The sequence below is a fragment of the Gouania willdenowi genome, chromosome 14 (genome assembly GCF_900634775.1).
Source record: "Gouania willdenowi chromosome 14, fGouWil2.1, whole genome shotgun sequence".
Lineage (NCBI taxonomy): Eukaryota > Metazoa > Chordata > Actinopteri > Blenniiformes > Gobiesocidae > Gouania > Gouania willdenowi.
The window spans coordinates 2,361,339-2,382,409 of record NC_041057.1 but is presented as its reverse complement, the minus strand read 5'-3'; the positions used below and the strand labels follow the sequence as shown (position 1 = coordinate 2,382,409).

The 21,071-nt window shown below is 37.2% G+C and overlaps 1 protein-coding gene across 11 annotated transcripts in view; it reads left to right on the top strand.

Annotated features, from left to right (window-relative positions):
* phldb1a (pleckstrin homology-like domain, family B, member 1a) overlaps window positions 1-21,071 on the top strand; it is a 45,304-nt gene that overhangs the window by 18,202 nt on the left and 6,031 nt on the right. For 2 of the 11 annotated variants that reach the window (XM_028467305.1, XM_028467314.1), the window contains 14 exons: window positions 35-172; window positions 2,878-3,006; window positions 4,289-4,447; window positions 5,421-5,531; window positions 5,624-5,686; window positions 5,759-5,881; window positions 8,868-8,996; window positions 9,129-9,455; window positions 10,916-11,005; window positions 11,089-11,170; window positions 12,428-12,566; window positions 12,862-12,952; window positions 14,974-15,120; window positions 17,944-18,163. In XM_028467305.1, the coding sequence (XP_028323106.1) occupies window positions 35-172; window positions 2,878-3,006; window positions 4,289-4,447; window positions 5,421-5,531; window positions 5,624-5,686; window positions 5,759-5,881; window positions 8,868-8,996; window positions 9,129-9,455; window positions 10,916-11,005; window positions 11,089-11,170; window positions 12,428-12,566; window positions 12,862-12,952; window positions 14,974-15,120; window positions 17,944-18,163 (1,948 nt within the window). The remainder of the gene's footprint in view (window positions 1-34; window positions 173-2,877; window positions 3,007-4,288; window positions 4,448-5,420; window positions 5,532-5,623; window positions 5,687-5,758; window positions 5,882-8,867; window positions 8,997-9,128; window positions 9,456-10,915; window positions 11,006-11,088; window positions 11,171-12,427; window positions 12,567-12,861; window positions 12,953-14,973; window positions 15,121-17,943; window positions 18,164-21,071) is intronic. The other 9 variants (XM_028467307.1, XM_028467306.1, XM_028467310.1 and 6 more) reach the window with 9 other exon arrangements.

Here is a 21,071-nt window from a genome sequence, read left to right as displayed (position 1 = left end):
GTCCGTGTGTGCGTGTGTGTGTGTGTGTGTGCAGGTGGAGATGGAACAAGCATTACTGCAGGCAGAGAGTCGGGCTGAGCAGGAGCAGCTGGAGGAGGAAAACCACATCATCTCTCAGCTACAGCTGCTCCTCACACAGCTGGATCAGACCACCCAGAAAGAGAAGGCCAAGGTGGGCTACCAACCCATAAAATAACCTCCATTCATCCTCTGCACACAAGCTGCACGTTAAAAGGCTTCACATACACAAATCCTGCTTCCTTCCTTTCTTCCTTTTTTAGCCACTTCTTCCAAAAACCAGACGTAACTTTTCTGAAAGTGAAAACAATTATTATAAACAACAACAAAAACACATCAGATTCTTCTTCTCACGTCAAGACTTCAAAGCTTAATTGACTCTAAAAAACTCAAACACTGATGATATAAAGTGACGTGAATGCTAATAACGCTCTAACTCTGTGTTTTTCAACCTTGGGGTTGAGACCCCATGTGGGGTCACCTGAAGTTTAAATGGGGTCGCCTGAAATTTCTGAAAAGTGAAAATAGATTTTAGATTTTTTTTTTATGTCAGTAACGTGAAAGCTAACGTGGACGCTATAGTGAAGCTAACATAGAAGCTAAAGTGATGCTAACATGGAAGCTAAAGTGAAGATAACGTGAGAGCTAACGTGGGAGCTATACTGAAGCTAATGTTCGAAGCTATAGTGAAGCTAATGTTTGAAGCTAAATTGAAGCTAACGTGGAAGCTAAAGTGAGGCTAAAGTGAAGCTAACGTGAAAGTTAAAATGAAGCTAACGTGGGAGCTAAAGTGAAGCTAACATAGGAGCTAAAGTGAGGCTAAAGTGAAAGTTAAAGTGAAGCTAACGTGGAAGCTAAAGTGAAACTCACGTGGAAGCTAACATGGAAGCTAAAGTGAAACTTACGCAGGAGCTAGAGTGAAGCAAATGTGGAAGCTAAAGTGAAGCTAACGCGGGAGCTAAAGCAAAGCTAACGTGGACGCTAAAGTGAAGCTAACATGGGAGCTAAAGCAAAGCTAACGTGGAAGCTAAAGTGAAGCTAACATGGAAGCTAAAGTGAAACTTACGCAGGAGCTAATGCGAAGCTAACGTGGAAGCTAAAGTGAAACTTATGCAGGAGCTAGAGTGAAGCTAACGTGGAAGCTAAAGTGAAACTTATGCAGGAGCTAGAGTGAAGCTAACGTGGAAGCTAAAGTGAAGCTAATGCAGGAGCTAAAGCAAAGTTAACGTGGAAGCTAAAGTGAAGCTAATGCAGGAGCTAAAGTAAAGTCTACGTGAATATCTGAGCATAAACATGATCTAAAACGAATTCTAGAAAAACAAGTTCAGATGAACTACGGCCGGGCCCGCGGAACGTCTCCTTGCCAAATAGCACGTACCACGTTCTCGAGAATTCAGTCAAATGACTCGGTTCCACCAAGAAAAAAAAGGTCTCAGAGAGGTTCTAGACATCTGCTCATAGTGTCAATGATTCAGTACCATAAACTGGACTCACAAATAAATGAGAAAACGGCTTTATTAGAAATTACTGAAAAAAAAAAGGGGGGGGGGGGGGCACTGTCCATCCATCCATCCATTTTCTTCCGCTTTATCCTGGGCCGGGTCGCGGAGGCAGCATTCTCAGCAGAGATACCCAGACCTCCCGATCCACGCACACCTCCTCCAGCCTCGAGGTGGGGGAACCCCGAGGCGACACCAGGCCAGCTCAGAGACATAGTCCCTCCAGCGTGTCCTGGGCCTTCCACGAGGCCTCTTCCCAATAGGACATGCCTGAAACACCTCCCGAGGGAGGTGACCAGGAGGCATCCGAAACAGATGCCCGAGCCACCTCAGCTGGCTCCTTTCGACGTGAAGGAGCAGCGACTCTACTCCGAGCTCCTCTTCCTCAATCCCTCTGCCACGTTTTCCGATGAGGATGCAGAGGCTGGGGACTCAGAGGCGGACTCGCCCATCACCCGGGCTGAAGTCACCAAGGTGGTTGGAAAGCTCCTTGGGGGCATTGGTGGATGACATTCATCCTGAGTACCTTAAGTCTCTGGATGTTGTAGGACTGTCTTGGTTACACGTCTCTGCAACATCTTGTGGCAGTTGGGGACAATGCATCTGGATTGGCAGACCAGGGTGGTGGTCCCTCTCTTTAAGAAGGGGGATCGGAGGGTGTCCTCCAACTATAGAGGGATCACACTCTTCAGCCTCCCCAGTAAGGTCTACTCCAAGGTGCTGGAGAGGAGGATCTGACCAATAGTCGAACCTCGGATTCAGGAGGAACCAGCTCTATACCCTTCATCGGGTGCTCATCATATTCATACCAAAGTGCATTCTGATCTAACAGAAACTAACAGAGGAGTAGTCATTAGAAAAATGGGACCCCCCAGCGCCCCCCGTGACACGTACGGAGTAATGGGCCCCATTCGTATATTGGTATATACCAATGATTCGGTACCACCAACCGTCGTAATATTTGACACACAAACAAATGAGAAATCCACTTTCGTTTTTTCTTTTTCTTTTGGGGCCCCAAATCAAAAATCGGGCTCCCAGCATGGATGCGTACACATCCATAGATTATAGCTACCACATTTCAGCCTGATCCGTTCACTGATAACAGAGGAGTGATTTTAATTAGTGTGCACAACAAGAACAACAAAGTGAGGGCGTTTTGACTTCGATAGTCCTAAAAACGTATTTCAATTCTTCATTTTAAACTGGGGTCACGATCCATACAAGGTTGGGAACCACTGCTCTACTTGTCTAACACGCTGGGCTCGTGCATGTGTGTGAGTCGTGTCGTCCCTGGTGTGGTACGTGTGTCTGAATGTGGACACTGTTGTGTGTGTTTGTGTTGTGCGTGTGTTTTTAGGGCAGGGCTAATGTGTGGAGTGAGCGGAAGGTCCTGGAAAAGCAGAGGAATGAGTACAATGAGCTGAGGAGGCAGCTTGATAAGTGCCGCGGGTGTGAAAGGGAACAGTTACAGGAGCTGCTGAGCAGGGTCAGTGATCTCACACAGTGTAGTGCTGTGGTATCTGCAGCTGTAGTTTGTCAGTGAGCTTTCAGTGTGTGTTTGTTACGCAGCAGCAGCATTAGTTCAGGCTCATTCATTCATGCTTGACGTGTGGGTTGGAATCCGTAGCTTTGATTAATTCCATTAACAGCTTTGCTCTAAAGCAGATATGGGCAACTGGATGCACAACATGACGTATAAAACATACAAAATGAGTGAAAGATATACAAAACAAAAACAAAATGACAAAAAATAAACAAAATGATAATGAAAATGCACACAATGACAGTGGAAAATAGACAAAATTACAACAAAAATGCACAAAATGATAAAAACAAATTACAAAATAAGTGAAAAACAGAAAAAAATACACAAAAACTGCACAAAATAACATACAAAACAAAAGAAAAATGTACAAAATGACAGAGCGAAATAGACAAAATGACATAAAAGTATACAAAGTCATTACACAAATGCACAAAATTCCAAAAACATACAAAATGAAAGTTAAATGCACCAAAATGCAAAAAAACTGAAGACACAAATGCACAAAATTACATAAAAAACATACAAATGAGAAATATATATATAAAATCACAACAAAAACACACAAACAGGCAAGAAAACATACAAAAAGTGAAAAATATACAAAATGAGTGAAAAATATGCAAGAAAACAAAATGCACAAAATGCCAAAAAACACACAAAATGAAAGATAAACGTACAAAATGACAACAAAAATAGACAAAATGACAACAAAAATTGTTAAAAAGCCAACAAATCCACAAAAAAGAAAATAAGATATACAAAATGACAACAAAAACACACAAAATGACATAAAACATCCAAAATGAGTGAAAAATATATGAAACAGCAGAAAAATAGACATTTAGTTTGCTCCTGTGTTAATGCTCTTATTGGTCATTATTCTAAATACTGACATTAATGTTGGTCATGTGACCATCAGATAACAGTTGTCCATCTCTGCTCTAAAGTGTGCTTGCTCTGTTAGGACAAATGATTTAAACACTTTACGCTGCACGTGCTTTAAGGAAGGAGTGTTTTAAACACCTGATACAGCTTGTGTTTAGTGTCTATACACATAAATAGCTTACTGCACTAGTGCTGGGACAATACGCTTTTATCACGATATATATTATGATTATTCATTTGATAAAAAGTCCCAGTGGGAGAAATGTGATGATAAAATATTGTGTAACTGTGTGATATGGAGTGAATAAGTGTGGTGTGAACATGCGTGTGTGGTTAGCAGAAAGCTGAAGCTCTAGAATGTGGCAGCAAACAGTTTGAGGAGCTGGAGTTCTGTCAGCTGGAGGAGGAGAGCAGCCTGGAGGAGAAGAAAGAGGCCCAGAGCTCCAAGCTCCTCCAGCAGAGAGCTGAATACCACAGCAGCATCGTCAGGAGGAGGGTGAGCGTTACAGAAACACTCTCACTGATCACTGTTTCATAGCCCACATATTTCTAACTTTTAGCTCATTCTTCTTTCATTTGACACAGAAATCCATGTAAAACACCATGTTCTATATCATTGCTAAAAATGTGTACACATGAAAAATAAATCTAAATGGAAATGTTAAATGTAGATCTAAATGTTAAATCTAACATTCCTCACTCACTGAGCCGCAGTCGGTGGTGTAGGCAGGGCCTTGTGATTGACAGGCGCTGACCAGTTCACATTTACATTTAACATTTAGATCAACATTTAACATTTACAATTACCATTTAGATTTACATTTTGATGTAACATTTAGATTTAACACTCAGATTAAGATTTAACATTTAGATTTATATTTAACATTTAGATTAACATTTAACATTTACAATTACCATTTAGATTTACATTTTGATGTAACACTTAAGATTTAACATTTAGATATAGAGTTAACATTTAAATTTACACTTGGTGACCGATTAAACATTTTGATTTAGATGTTAACATTTAGATTTGGATTTACATTTAGATTTACATTTAACATTTAGATTTACATTCAAAATGTAATTTACATTCACCATTTAGATTTAACATTTACCATTTAGATTTACATTAAAAGTCTAATTTACATTTAACATTTTGAATTACATTTAGATTTAACATTTACATTTACATTTAAACTTAACATTTACATTTACATTTACGTTTAGATTTAACATTTACATTAACATTAACATTTAGATTTATTTCCCATGTTTACACATTTTTAATCATGACATTTGTCTCAAATGAAAGCAAAATGAGGTAAAACAGTGAGTTTTAACATCAGCACCTTATACACAATGATTGTTCTAGACAATTACTAACAGGTCTATTAATTGTCTAGATCCGTTAATTTTATCAGGCGGTCTTGAAGCGAACACTGATGGAGGTGTTGGTGTGTTTCCAGGAGAGGATGTGTGCTCTGGAGGCTCAGGTGAAGCAGTTGGGCGTCCAGGCGTCTCAGGACTGTGAGAGGATGAGTCGCGATAGAACACGAGCTCTACAGCTGCTAAACAAGGTTAGCCACGCCCACCACACCCTGCACTGGACTGGACTTCACTCACTGCATTTATCAATAATAATAACACCACCTGCCTGTCGTCCAATCAGGAGCAGGAGCGTCTGAGTGCTCTGGACAACAAACATCCCAGCATCCTAAAACCCAGCTCAGAGGTGAGCAGGTCACATGTGTGAGTGGAACCGTGCGCTGGCGTTTTCTCACACAGATAAAAACTCTCTAAACAGGAACTGCTCCACATCACTGAGTCTGACCTTATTCCTGGGGACGCTGCTGCTCACAGTCCCCGCCCCAACTTCCTACCCGTCCCCGTCCCCCCCCCTGAGCTCTGCCCCGTCAGACTGCAGGAGGTAAAACCTCAGCAGTGTTTGACCTTTGACTGAAAGAAAACTGCATTTGGTGTGTGTGCACGTTCTAACTCAGGGGTTCTCAACCTTGGGGTTGTGAGACACTGGGAGGGGGTCGGCAGGTGGCTTTAAAAAACTAAGAATATTTTTTGAACAATTTGAGCCCATTTTTGTTTATTTTCACCCTTTTTCTGCAAATTACTAAACTAATTGTTCCTACTTTTTCAATTACATCACCCCCTCATTACAAAAAATGCACTAATTACATTAATCGCAAAACACAGAGGACAACAACAGAAAAACACAAAATGAAAGAAATACAAACAAAACAACAACAAAGATACACAAAAATGCAAAAAAAAACGACTCACAACAAACACAAGACAATAATAAAAACACACACGACGACAGAAAAATATACAAATGATGATAGAAATACACAAAAATGACTGAAAAATCATGAATGTGGTTAAATTTGAATTTAAAATGCCTATTATTTGCCAGTTTAAACTAATTCTTGCTACTTTTTTTTTTAATTTTTCAGCCAATATTGATTTTTGGTCACTTTCAACCCATGTTATTTCTGATTAAATCAAGAATTGACCTTTAAGATGACGATATACTATAGAGCAAATACAAATAAAACTAAGAATGTTTCCTAAACAATTTGAGCCCCTTTTTTTTTGCAACTAAACCAAACTTTCATCACTTTTTCTTGCCATATTTTTGCTTCTTTTAATGTATTTTTGCTACACTTCTCCCATTTCTGACACTTCTACATCACATTTCAATGTCTTTCCTGCACATTGTTTCCACTTTCTAGACATGTTCAGCACTTATAAACATTTTCCACCACTTTTACACCTAATGTCACATAAGTTGACCCATTATTGTCACTTTTTAACCTCTTTTCATCATATTTTCAAGCTTATTTATCTTACCAATTTAACCACATTCACCCTTTGGAATGCCCATTATTTGCCAGTTTAAACTCATTGTTCCATTATTGACACTTTAAAACTTTTTATAACTACATTTTTGGCCACTCTAATTTGCACGTTTCAACCAATTTTCTGTGGTTTTTCACCATCTTTTACACCATTTTTGGTCATTTTCAACCCATTATATTGTTTTTTTCAGACATTTCCATATTAAAATGTGTCGCAAAAGCTCAATGGAAACACTTTTTCTGCACTTACATGTCACATGACCAGACGTACCTGGTCACATGACCACTTATCTGCGAGAAAACATGGCGCGGTACATGTGGACAGAAGAGGAGACCTAGACATTTCCTAGCATTAGACTTAATAATTATTAGTGCCACGTTAGACGTGAAACAAGAAAGAAATGCAGAGTTTGGAACGTCCGTCTTACTGCTGAGAATTCTCACAGGATGACATTTCACTAGAGTTACGAGTCTCCAAAACAACCGTCAATGAAAACACATTCAAAGTGTAAATATAATTTATAAAAAATTAGAAATATTGCTTTTATTTTGTGAAAATCTGTAATGGAAACAGAGAACAATGACAGAAGAAGTCTGTCTCATGATCCTGAAGTGAGACAACAACAGCAAGACTCTCAGGTTTTTACCAACGCTAATAGAATGGGGCCAATATTGTAACAAAACTATTTGTGTGTGTGTGTGTGTGTGTGTGTGTAATACAATCTGTGTGTCTGTACCATGATCCATGTGTGTGTGTTTCAATCTGTGTGTGTAGAATTAGCAACTGTAAACAAAGTTGTCTGTGTGTGTGTGTGTGTGTGTGTAATCCATTCTGTGTGTCTGTATTGACATCCGTATGCGTGTCATTGAACCGGGACATTCTATTGGTTGTCTCTGTGCATGTGACGTTTGTTAGCCCAAGTGTTGTGATTGTACCAGTTGTCGCTGGTACCAAGTGACAGACCCTCCTTTTTTGGCAGTACTTTTCTCTTCTTCTGCGTTTTGGAGGTGGTTTGGTAGGCAAACAATGTGCGTCTTAATAATAAGTTATATGAAGGAGTTTTTTTAAAAGTGTCATATGAAGTTGGCCTGTTGATAATAATAATAATAATAATAATGATAACTAGAAAAACACTCAGAGAGCACAGACCTTAACCAAGCAGCTCAAGCTCAGCTAACACGCTCCGGTCACGGTAACATGGTAAACTCAGGATTACCATGACTGACAGACAGACAGACAGACAGACAGACAGACAGACAGACAGACAGACAGACAAAGGGTAAAACATAAGTGCAGAGCGGTAAGGAGGAAGCAAATGCAGGTGCTGGCCTGCGTCGCACTGTATTAGCTTAACCTTAGCATTAGCATAGCATAGAATTCTGACATCATCACTGTTGATGACATCGTCAGTGTTCTACAACAATGTTTAACAGAAGTTCCACAGTGTGGATGGGAAAATGAATGATATATATATATATATATATATATATATATATATATATATTTTTTTTTTTTCTTTTGGTAACAGAACATCACCAAAATTGAATCACCAGTTCCTTGTACCAATTATCAATTGTCCTGAAAATTCTATCCAATTCCGTTCATAACTTTTCAAGTTATCTTGCTAACTGACAGACAGACAGACAGACAGACAGATAAACGGAGGGTAAAACATAACCTTACCACTCTTTGCTTTTCCACTCATGGTGGAGGTAATAATAATCCCACCTCCACTAAACAAATGAATAACAATGAACAAATATCAGGGGAACTAATGCTAATATCGTGGAACAGACACACCTTAGTGTTCATCGCCATCTAGTGAAACATCCTTTACACGACATAATAATACTAACGCTGTAGTTTTCAGATGAAATGCTGAAACATGTGAAATGTAGGGGTAGTTTAATCGTCCCTACTTTAAGGTGAAAGGATCAAAGCTTTTTGAACGTGATCAAAGTGTTTGAGCTCTCCTCTGCTGCTGCCTGTGCTCCATGTGCTCCTTGTGCTCCCTACATGTGCTGTGGCTGTGTGTGCAGGAGTACCTGAGGCTGTCTGACGTCTATAGGATGTATGGAAACGCTTCTTCTCCTTCCTCCTCCTCCTCTTCCTCTGCTGCTCTCCACTGCCTCTCTCTATCTGTTGCTCCCACGCTGCTGCCACGAGAGGTACACGCCCCCCTTCATCAGCTCCGCCCCCTGGCTTCATGTTTGTCTGAAGGAGCGATGCTCTCTTTACCCAGAATGCATTTCCTTTCCTGACTCCTTGCTGTGTTTCCTCTGCTCTCTGCCTGTATGAAGGAGTACATCACAGTCAGTCAGCTGACTCAGATGTTTGGGACAAACAACGCTGAGTCATCTCTGTCTCTGGTCTCTGATCAACCCTGGCCTTCCTGCTTCCTGTCCTCACAGGTTTGTCTTTTCAAACCCCTTTGCTCTGTGTTTTCTGTGGCTGAAAGCTTCCTGTCGCTGCAGAGTCACACTGATGTGAGCAGGAATGTTCTGCCTCTGCCTCCCATTAACCTGGAGCGCTGGTACCAGAACATCATGTCAGCTGGAGATGCTCAGACATGTCCTCCACCACTACCAGCAAAGTGTTCTGCTGCTCGCAGGCACGGCCACGGCCAGGTAAAAACAGAGCACCTGAGGAAGCTGCACACCAGGACTCAATTACATTGTTCAGTTACAATTACAGTGACCAGCATTTCCCCAATTACAATTAAATTACAATTGTTTTTTCATCCTAAGAAAGTGAATTACAATTATGTTCCCAATAACTAATTACAATTCATCACAATTACTGAGTCTGTAATAAATAACCTGATAAAAGTTAACACAATTCTTGTGTTAGCTTTCTGTTAGCATCTCTTATGCTAACAGGTCCAAAATCAGCTGTAAAATCCTCTAAAAACAATTATCTATCATCTAATTTATTTCCTATCTATTGATTACCTTGTTAGGCTTCCTAATCTAAGAAAATATAAGTTTATATATTTTTGGTGTGGGCATCTGAGCCTTATTTGCGTCAGTGTACCCCTAGATTTCAATGTTTTTAAATGGTAAAATGTGGGAAAGCTTGATATGAAACATATTCTAATATATGGGAACTACATATGTGTAGAACTGTACATAGAACTGTAACATGGTTCCCCAGTTTTGCGTAAAAATTAAAATTGACAATTTTTGAAATAATTTTTAATCTCAATTACAAATAGAATATTTGCATTTCCTGAAGAAAATGCAAGTGAGGATGCAGGTGCTGGCTCGCGTCACACTGCACTAGCCTATCATTAGCCTAGCATTAACATTAGAATTAGCCTAGCACAAGCATTAGTCTAGCATTAGCATTAGCCCAGTTTTAGCATTAACCTAACATTAGCATTAGCCTAACATTACCATTAGCCTAGAGTTAGCATTAACCTAGCGTTAATGTTAGTGTTAGCATGAACTTAGAGTTAGCATTAGCCTAATGTTAACAATAGCCTGGCATTGGCATTAGCCTAGCATTGGCATTAGCCTAGCATTAACATTAGCCCAGTGTTAGCATTACCCCAAAGTTAGCATTAACCTAGCGTTAATGTTAGCATTAGCCTAAAGTAAACAGCCTAGCAAAAGCATTAGCCTAGCATTGGCGTTAGCCTATCATTATCACGAACCTAGCATTAGCATTCACCTAGCAATAGCAATAACCAAGATTGCTTAGTGTGATTTTATACACAAACATGGATTCCAAACACAAAAAGGGCATAAAAACATCAAAGAAAACAGAAAAATAATAAAAACATGGATCTGAAGTTGTTGAAAAGATCAAAGGCTTTTAAAGTTACTAACTCTATTAGTATGGGCGTGTCCTTTTTAGGTTTCTATGAACATTCATCTCCTTTAAAGGTGCTTTGAGGGTTTTTTATTTCTCATTATGATTTTTATATTTTGATAAGCGCATTGAGATGACTGTTGTAAATTACGCTATACAAATAAAGTTGAATTGAAAATTTAATTAATAAGAGCAGGATTGACTTTTCAGAGAGCTCTCATTTTTCTACATGTTTTATTGAACATTATTTGTTGTATTTTATTTTATTTATTAGTTGTTGAAGTGTAAATCTGAGGGTGAGGTCGGACACGGATCGAGTTCTAACGTCTCCGTCAGTGAGAAAAGGCCAAGCCCCTCCTCCAAGGTCACATTCACACGCCCACCACCACCACGTTAGTTAACCCCTTTATAGATCTACAGTGTTTTAATGTAATGTGTGTTTCTCAGGGATTCCAGCTCAGCCTGAGGGACACGTGTGTTCCCTCAGACATCATGGACCCCAGGAGGCAGTGGGCTCTGCACAGCAAAGGTATTTATTCATTACATTACATTTCATTTAATGTTAAATCATTTAAACAGTCATTTCTAAATACACTAAATATATAAGCGTCAACATTACTGTAGAATTCAGTGTTGTTTACTTATTATTTTTGTGCCACAATTAATGCCCAACATCATAATGTGTTTGAACTTCTTTCATTTTCTTATTTATTTGATTTTTTTAAAAAAAAATGTATTTATGCTTAAATATTAAAGCCTAACGCAGAGACAAACATGTGACTGTATCTGATCTGAGGGTCACATGATCAATATTCATCAGAGCATTAACACAGGAAACAACATGGAGTGTGTGTGTGTGTGTGTGTTTTTGAGATCATTTAGTATATTTTTCTCTCTGTGTATTTTTGGAGTAATTTAGTGTAGTTTTGTGTAGTTTTCTATCATTTTGTGTGATTTTGGCATTATTTAAGGTATTTTCGTTTTTTGAGTAATTTTCATGTTTTCTTGAATTTTTTTTGTTTTTGGTATCATTTTTGTTGTTTTGTTTGTTTTTGGAGTCATTTCGTCTGTTTTTTTAAATCATTTTGTGTATTTCTGTTGACGTGTTATTTTTCAGTATAATTGTGATTTTGCATTTGTTATCTTTTGTGTAATTATATTGATGTTTTCTGTATTTTTGTGTATATTTGTATATTTTGTTGTCCTTTTGTGTGTTTTTCTGTATGTTTTTGAAGTCATTTTGTATATTTTCTAGTTATTTTTGCGTATATTTTGTTGTCCTTTTGTGTATTTTTGCTGTTGTTTTGTGTATTTTTCTGTTAATTTGTGTATTACTGTCATCCTTTTCTGTAATTCTGTGTATTTTTGTTGTTTTGTTTGTTTTTGTGTATTCTCCCATGTGTTTTGGAGGTCATTTTGTGTATTTTTTTTTCATTTCGTTCTTTTTTTTGTACTGTTGACATCTGGATAATTTTCAGTTATTTTACAGTATAACTGTTGTGATTTTGCATTTACTGTTATCTTTTGTGTATTCTTGTTGACATTTTGTACATTTTTCAGTTATTTTTGTGTATATTTCTATATTTTTGTTGTACTTTTGTGTATTTTTCTGTAATTTTTTATGTTTTTGAAGTCATTTTGTGTATTTTTGCTGTTGTTTTGTGTATTTTTCTGTCATTTTGCTGGTTCCTGAACATCATCTGTATAAACTCAGTGCTGTGGTGGGGTCAGTAGAGGGCGCTGTATCACTGACTCCTGTATCACTGTTACTGTGTCCTGTGCGCAGACCCCTCTCCCACAGTGCATCACTCCTTCCTGCACCATCAGACGCCCCCGGGCGGCACCCAGGCGTACGACACCCTGAGCCTGGAGAGCTCCGACAGTCTGGAGACCAGCGTCTCCACCGCCTGCACCCCGCCGGAGAGGTGAGTGTTTCCATGGCAACAGCAGAGTCTGCCGGCCGTGGGGGTCACTGCTCTTTGTTCCCGTGACAACATGTTTTTGTTCACGCGAGACGGTGAGGTACAGTCTTGTTTCCATGACAACCCTTTTAAGTTTTAGTCAAAGGTGAAGTTCATAGTTTCCCTCCTGCTGGTTTCAGCATCTGCTCCACACTGACTTTGTTTACTGTCATCATCACACACTCCTCCTCCCCTCTGTGTGTGTGTGTGTGTGTGTGTGTGTGTGTGTGTGTGTGTGTGTGTGTGTGTGTGTGTGTAGCGGCTGTGGTTTGGAGGCCCACAGGATAGACGAGATGGAGAAGATGCTGAAGGAGGCTCAGCAGGAGAAAGCCAGGCTGATGGAGACCAGAGTGAGTCAGGGTTGGACTCAATTATAATCGAGTAATTGATCAATAATAACAATTATGGCGTAATTAGGGGGCCAAGCCCACGGGGCCTGGGGACCGCGTATGTGCTTATAATTAGGGCCTGAGCACAATGGTGCTATTGTAATGCACCTCCTTTTTATTATTATTAATATTACAAAAAGTGATCACATTTTTCAGGGCCTAAACACAAAACATGTGATATTTTGGGGTATTGAACATGTGAATGGCAAAATGACTCAATGGCGCCCCCTTGAAAATTGTATTTGCTCCCAGCTGCTACTGATGACATCATCACTGTGGAAGTTCTGCAAAATTCTGACATCATCATCCCAGACATACGGACATTCCTTGCTTTTATAGAGAGATACATCTTGCATCCAATACTGCACTGTTAAAGTGCTTCATAGAATCCTATTTTTATTTTAAACATACATGTTTATTTAGTTGTGTTATAAAACAATCTTGACACTAAAGTCAAATGTTTATAGATGTAAATATTCCTCTTAGCAGCCCGTTCACTAGGATGATGTGCTAAGCTTATGGAAGTTATGAAGAGTTTGTAGAGCTAAGTCGATGCTAATTAATTATAGCAGCTTTCATTTGTATGCCAAAAAAATGTATGGTTTAACCCAACCGTCATTCATAGTCATAGCGCCACCTATTGGTAAAAGGAAATCATAGACATTATATTTGCACAGAACATTGCAGGAAACTTTGTGATATAATCCTTGAAAATGTTCAGCTACGTCTCAACACTTAACATTTCTGCCACACCCCGACGTGTGCCACGTCCCGACATGCGTGTGGTTTGCAAACACTAAACACTAAATAAATGCAGGTAAGACCTGATCTGAGCGTCACATGAACAACATTCATACCAACAATAGAATAATGAACAATTAGCGCATGAACACAACTAACAACAACAAAGAGTTTGTGTTTCTCTGTTGTCATTTTGTCCGTTTTTGTTCATATTTTGTGTCATTTCATGTATTCTTGGAGTCATTTTGTGTTATTGTTGACTTTTCAGCTCGTTTTGTGTCTTATGTGCATTTTTTGTGCTTTGAGTCATTTTGTGAAATTTTAATTTGTTTTTGTGTCTCTTTAAAGTCATTTTGCCAATTTGGGTTTTTTAAGTAATTTTGAGGTTTTTTTGTAGTTTTGCGCATTTCAATTGTGTTTTTTGTGTCTTTGGAGTCATTTTGTGTTTATTGTTATTGGTTTTTTGTGTGTGTTTGAAGTCATATTTTGTCATTTTCTCACATTTCATGTTTTTGTTGTTGTTTTGTGTTTTTTTTACTCAGCGGTGCCCCACAAATTCAAAAAGCCACCTGTTGCTCATGTCTGCTCTATGAATCTTACTTTTGTCTTGTGTTTTTTTGTGCATTTTTATTACTTAAAGTGGTGTCCATAAAACAAGCGAGACTTTTCAATGAAATTGGATGATTATTATCAAAAAAGGACATGGAAATAAAATCAGCTGCAATTTGGGGAATTTTAACTCAACATAAAAAAAAAGAAATGTATTAAATCTTTCTGGTTTATTCTAGATAATCCAACTATTTAGGGTTAGTTCAAATGTATTTTTTTCTACGTGCTTTTGTTCACCAAGTGTGCGACTGTGTCAGTTTGGATGTGAGTTGACAAAGATTGCACAGGTATTGTCTGTCTGGATCTTTTTCAACTGATGAAAAAATGATTGAAGTGATCAAAGGACGTCTGAGCTGAAGATGTGGTGAAACAAAGTCATAATTGTTTGCTTTCTTTGTGTCGTACGTGTGCGTCGGAGAAAAAGGATCATTTTACATCAGCAAAGCTTTGCTTCCATAACACAGATTTAAGGCATAGATTTTACAAAACCCTGGATTGGGACTTGAATTCCTCCCCGTGCGTCTCTCCTGACGCTCCTTTTTCTTTGTATTGCAATATTTGCCTACCATTAACATATCCTCCCCGTCTCCTTTTCTCCATTTGTTCCCGTTCCCCTGACCCGGCGCTCCCAGGAGAAGGAGGTGCAGGCGCGCCGGCAGATGCTGGAGGAGGAGCGGCGGCGGAGGGAGGAGGCCGAGAGGAGGCTCCAGGACGAGACGGAGAACAGGCACAGGCTGGTGGAGGAGGAGGTGAAGATGAGAGAGAAACACTTCTCTCAGGTCAGTGGAAGATCAAAGGCTGTCACATAGACATATAGATGATAGATAAGGAGACAGATAGATACATAGAGACATAGATAGATAGATATATAGATAGACATAGATACGATAGATTGAGATAGATAGATAGATAGACAGACATAGCTAGATAGACATAGATACGAAAGAGAGATAGATAGATAGAAATAGACAGATAGATAGACATAGATAGATAGACATAGATAGATAGATAGAGATTGATAGACATAGATAGATAGACATAGATACGAAAGAGAGATAGATAGATAGAGATAGACATAGATAGATAGATAGATAGATAGATAGATAGATAGATAGATAGATAGATAGATAGATAGACAGACATAAATATGATAGATAGATAGATAGATAGACATAGATAGATAGATAGATATACATAGATACAATAGATAGATAGAGATAGACATAAATAGATATAGACATAGATACAGTGGATAGATAGATAGATAGATAGATAGATAGACAGACATAAATATGATAGATAGATAGATAGACATAGATAGATAGATATACATAGATACAATAGATAGATAGAGATAGACATAAATAGATATAGACATAGATACAGTGGATAGATAGATAGATAGATAGATAGATAGACAGACATAAATATGATAGAGATAGACATAGATATAGATAGATAGATAGATAGATATACATAGATACAATAGATAGATAGAGATAGACATAGATAGATATAGACATAGATACAGTGGATAGATAGATAGATATCACATAGATGCTGACTTTGTTTCAAGGTCACCTGGTGTCAGACTTTGTTCTCCTACTTTAACTTTAAGACGATGAAATCAATGCTCATAAATACAGTGATGAACATCTGAGCCTTTAACGTTAGCCTCTGGGGGGTGGGGGGGTGTGTCCTTTAAAGTCATTCAGCACCATGGAGACGTCCACACACAGTATCTGTTTGAAAATCTCCTTTATTTGATCATGTTTCCCTGTTTAGAGATGACTTTACCACCTGTTATCTATAACTACTGTTATTTATTTACCTCTGCAAAAAATTCATTATTTATTTGTTTTGTCTATTAAAAATAATATTAAAAATTACATGCTAATAAAATGTAATTTTATCAGTTTAATCATGATTATTGTCAAAATAATACATACATACTTTTTTGTTTTTTGATTTAAACTCAATATCAATCAGATTAAAAATAAATACATAATAAATCTTTTCAATTTATTATAGATAATCCAACTATTTAAGGTTAATTAAAATGTATATTTTAAGTGTGCGACTGTAGTAGTTTGAATAAGAGTTAAACTACAGGGAAATCAGGAGTAAATAAATAACTGATATTTTAGATGATGCTAAAACTATATTTAACGTCACTTTTTAAGGGCAAACCTTCAATTTTGTGAATTTTCCATTAATTCCTGTGGAAAGTTGCAAACTTTGAAAAATTCTGCAACTCTATTTTAAATGTTATGTTTATAATTGTATTATTGTGCATAGATGCTAATATATGATAAATTACTCCCAGTTTTATAAATAATGATGCTGTGAGTGTTTAGAAATCATGACGTAACATTTCATATTTTTTTCAAACTGTTATTGCAGATTAATTTCTAATAAATATAAATAAATGAAAACAGGACTTACGCTGTTGTGAGACTTGACGTGACGGAAACCTGAATCCCTGGATTCCTCCTGATTGAAATCTGACGTTTGAAATCCTGAGCAATAAAAGAACAAGAGAGAATTTTAAATGAGTGTTTTTTTTCTTTAAATCAGGGAAATAGTCAAAATTAAACAATGACATTTAAAGTCAAACACAAAGTCTCTGTTTGAACTTTTGTTCATTATTATTACATTATTCATGTAGTTGTGTACCTACAGTATGTTACGCTAGTTTAACTTTAAATAAATACATTTGTCTTCTATACTAATGTTCTAACAACTTTTATCACAAACATGTGACCGTATCTGATCTGAGGGTCATGTGATCAACAATATTAACCAGTCAGAGCTTTAACACAGGAAACATCAAAGAGTTTTAGCCATATTTAGTTCTTTTTTTTCTCATTTTGTGTGTCTGTTTTTGTGTTTTTTGTTTCATATTATGATTTTTTATTTTTTTTTCTTGTCATTTTGCATATTTTTCTTGTTGTTTTCTATATTTTTCTCTCATTTTGTGTGATGTAATCGTTTTTTGTGGTTTCCAAATAATTTTGTGCATTTCTGTTATGTTGTGTTTCTAATGTCATTTTGTGTATTTTCCCTCATGTTGTGAGGGTTTGTTGTTGTTTTGGATATTTTTCTATTATTTTTATGTATTTTTGTTTACATCTTCTATGTTTAGCAAATAATTTTGTGCTATTTTCTTGTCACATTGTCTTTTTAGAGTCATTTTTATGTATTTGTTGTATTTTTCTCTATTTTTTAAAAATAATTTTTAAGTATTTTTGTTATTTTGTGCATTTTTCGCTGTCAGTTTGTATTTTTTTCTGTCATATTGTGTTTTAAAGAATGAAGTTTATGTATTTTAATAGTCATTTTTATGCATTTTATGAGTCATTTTTGGGTATTTTCCTATATTTTTCTATCATTTTCATGTATTTTGTAGTCAGTTTGTGTATATTTGTGTCATATTGTGTTTTTAGAGTCATCTTTATGCGTTTGGGACCCGTTACAAATTATACCGAGGGTCATTGTTTGCTCGTGTGTGTCCTAACCTTTCATGGGCCACTGCTCTGTGTGTAGTTCTTCTGATCCACGTGCTTCAGCAGTAAAATGCTAATGGGGCGTTTCCTCCTCAGGCTCGTCCAATGACGCGCTACCTGCCCAACCGTAAGGAGGAGTTCGACCTGCGAGCCCACGTGGAGTCGTGTGGCCACAGCATCGACACGTGTCCGTTCGTCATCCTCACAGAGAAGATGTGCAAAGGTCACCTGGTGAAGATGGGAGGCAAAATCAAATCATGGAAGAAACGCTGGTTCGTCTTCGATCGTCTCAAAAGGAACTTCTGCTACTACGTGGGTAAGAGAAACACGTCTGATAGGCTGGTTTTTGATTTAAAATTCTAAAAAACTGACATAAATGCAATTCGTGTAACGAGCTTCTCTAACTTTAACTTTTACGAACAAACATTTTCAACTAATACTTTTTCTAGTCATTTTTGTTGACTTTTTTTTTGTATTTATATTTTTGTGGGTTTTTTGTTCTTTTGTGTGTGGTTTTAGATTCATTTTGTGTATTTTTATTCTTATTTTCTTTGTGTTTTTGTGGTCATTTTGTGTATTTTTGTTGTTTCGTGTGTGTTTGGAGTCTATTACGGCCTGTACTACAAAATTAGATAATTATATCCTGGATTAATCTCCGTTAGCGGGCTTCACCTAACCAAACATTCTCTGTCAGACAGAAGCTGTCCTATGAAGCATGATCACAACAAGCTGAGTTAAGTCGGTTGATTTCAGCTTGGCTACGTGTGCCCTCTAGTGACAGAGGAGGAGATTACAGCGTCAGACCAATCACAATCACTGAGGAACTGGAGAGCAACTAACGTCATAGTTGAGGAATAATTATTTAAAAATATGAAGAATTAAAATCCATAATTCAGACCAAAAACGATACTGTTGCTGCAGTAAAAGCAGAAAGTAATTAATGCAGGAATTGTTGAGTGTTAATGATTAAATTAGTGAGATTATAAACAAAGAATAAACAGTTTCACTTTTTTAACTTGTCTGTGTCTCTGAAGCTGCGTTCATACATATCAGCCTACATCATAAGGTAGAATATATTTATATTTATACTATCTACAGGACTGAGGCTCTTTACATTACCACAGAATACATGAATTAATTAATTAATTAATTTATGAGTGTGAAAGTGCTCGATGCACACAGGTTTTATCAGCAGACTTATTTTACTTTATCGGTTCATCAGATATATATAAATCTAAATGATGTCATCAGTAAACGAAAGGATTGCATCAATGTTTAAATATTCACATCAGATCCACACAGTGACGTGTTCACACATCACCTTTTATTGGACAGCTCGCTTTCTAAGGATCTGATTGGTCAGGAGGCGGGACTCCTATCCAGAACAATCCTAGCCAGAACAAAACCTGGTCCTGGCCAGGTCAGTCATTCAGCCTAAGTTACCGTGGTGATTTAGCTCTGTGAGACGTTAGCGAGCTTCGTAGTCATAGTAATCTAGCTTCATAGTACAGGCCCTTTGTGTATTTGTTATGTGTGTGTGTTTGGAGTCAAACCATCGACTTTTATCACAATTTTGTATTTTTAGTTTATTTACTGAGTTTATTTATATTAGAAATTTCAAATTTAATCTCGACGTTTAAACTTTATTCTTGATTTGCCGAAAATGATTTTCTCCATCACAATTGGCTTTAATCCTATTCTGTAGATGTGTTTGGATGAATAAACTATAATCCTATAAAAATGAATCAGATCTGTTCCATGTGGCAGCGTTAATCCTCGTCACATTATTGAACGGTGAAATTAACAGTCAGTGTCCGACGTACCCGAGGCGTTCCTAAAGTAAAGAAGTGAGGGACTCCTCAGGGCTTTGACTTAAAAGCTTTTAACTTTATAAAGAAAGACTTTCTTTCTTTCTTTGTGTAGATCTGAAATGTGTGAGACAGCTTTTAAAACGTCTCCTAAAGTCGACAAAAACTCAAGTCGCTCCGTTTCCCGCGTTTGAATTTGGAAACTTTCTGAATAATTCACCGTGGCGTTGTGATGTGAGAGATGAAGTTACAAATGTAGCGCTGAGAGTCAAATCCGAGGATGTTTCCATTATTGACACGGGGCGCTCTCTGGGCTCCTCGCACCATGCGCTCGCTCGCCCGCCTCGCCTTTTCACCCCCTTCGCTGCTCCTGACGAAGATGATGGTGATGACGCTGATGAAATAAGATGCAACACTTTCCCGGGATGTGTTTTTCTTGGGAAGGAGGCCTAGCTCCTGGCTTGTTCGTGACTAATAAAACCAAGCTCACATTTCAAAAGCATTTATCTCATTACTAAGCACATTTGACTTTTTGGAAAAATGAGGAAAAATAGAGGAAAAAGTGTGACTTTTTTCTTTGATTGTTAGTGAATGTTGGTTTTCTTTTTCTGAGTGCAAAAACTCGCCTTCACACTTTCAGCGTACAGTGTGTCAAACTCAAGGCTCGGGGGCCAAATCTGGCCCTTTAGAGCAGTGTTTGTCAAATGGGGCTATGTGATGGCGGAAAATTAACAAATTAAAGTATTAAAAATATGGAGTTTTAGAATGTTTATTTTTAGTTAAAAATGATACTTATACTAAATATTAGCAGCAACTCACAACACGACAACAAAAACACACAAAAAATGAAAGAAAAAAGAGGACAAAAAATGTGAGAACCACTAGAACATCCATTCAACCCATAGGAGAAAGCAAGAAAACATGAATCTTTGTGTAATTTAGCAAAAAAATGTTGTCAAGTCATTTTTAGTATCAAATTGTTTAAAAGAAATGTCAAATATTTTGAGAAAAATTTGGTCAAAAAATAAAGCAAATTTTAAATGAAGCTTCTGCAGGGACTGATATCTGTCACTTATTGCTTGGATAGTGAATATATGACATGATTACAGTCATTTTTAATGTTAAACTGTTGGAAAAAAAATTCTTACAAAATCTTTTAATTTACCAAAAAATATTACATAATAATAAAAATAATAATAATAATAATAATAATAATAATAATAATAATAATCATTTTTTGAACTTTTATTTAACTCAGGACCAAGGAATAGGAAAATTATTTTCATTTGAATATTTGGAAATTAAAATTGAAATTCCAGGCATTCTTTTTCTTTATCAGGGTTGTAGAGAGATAAGCAAAGCTTTAAAAATTGGTTGATTTTCTGTTTTGAAAACAAATAAATGACATGTTTGAAG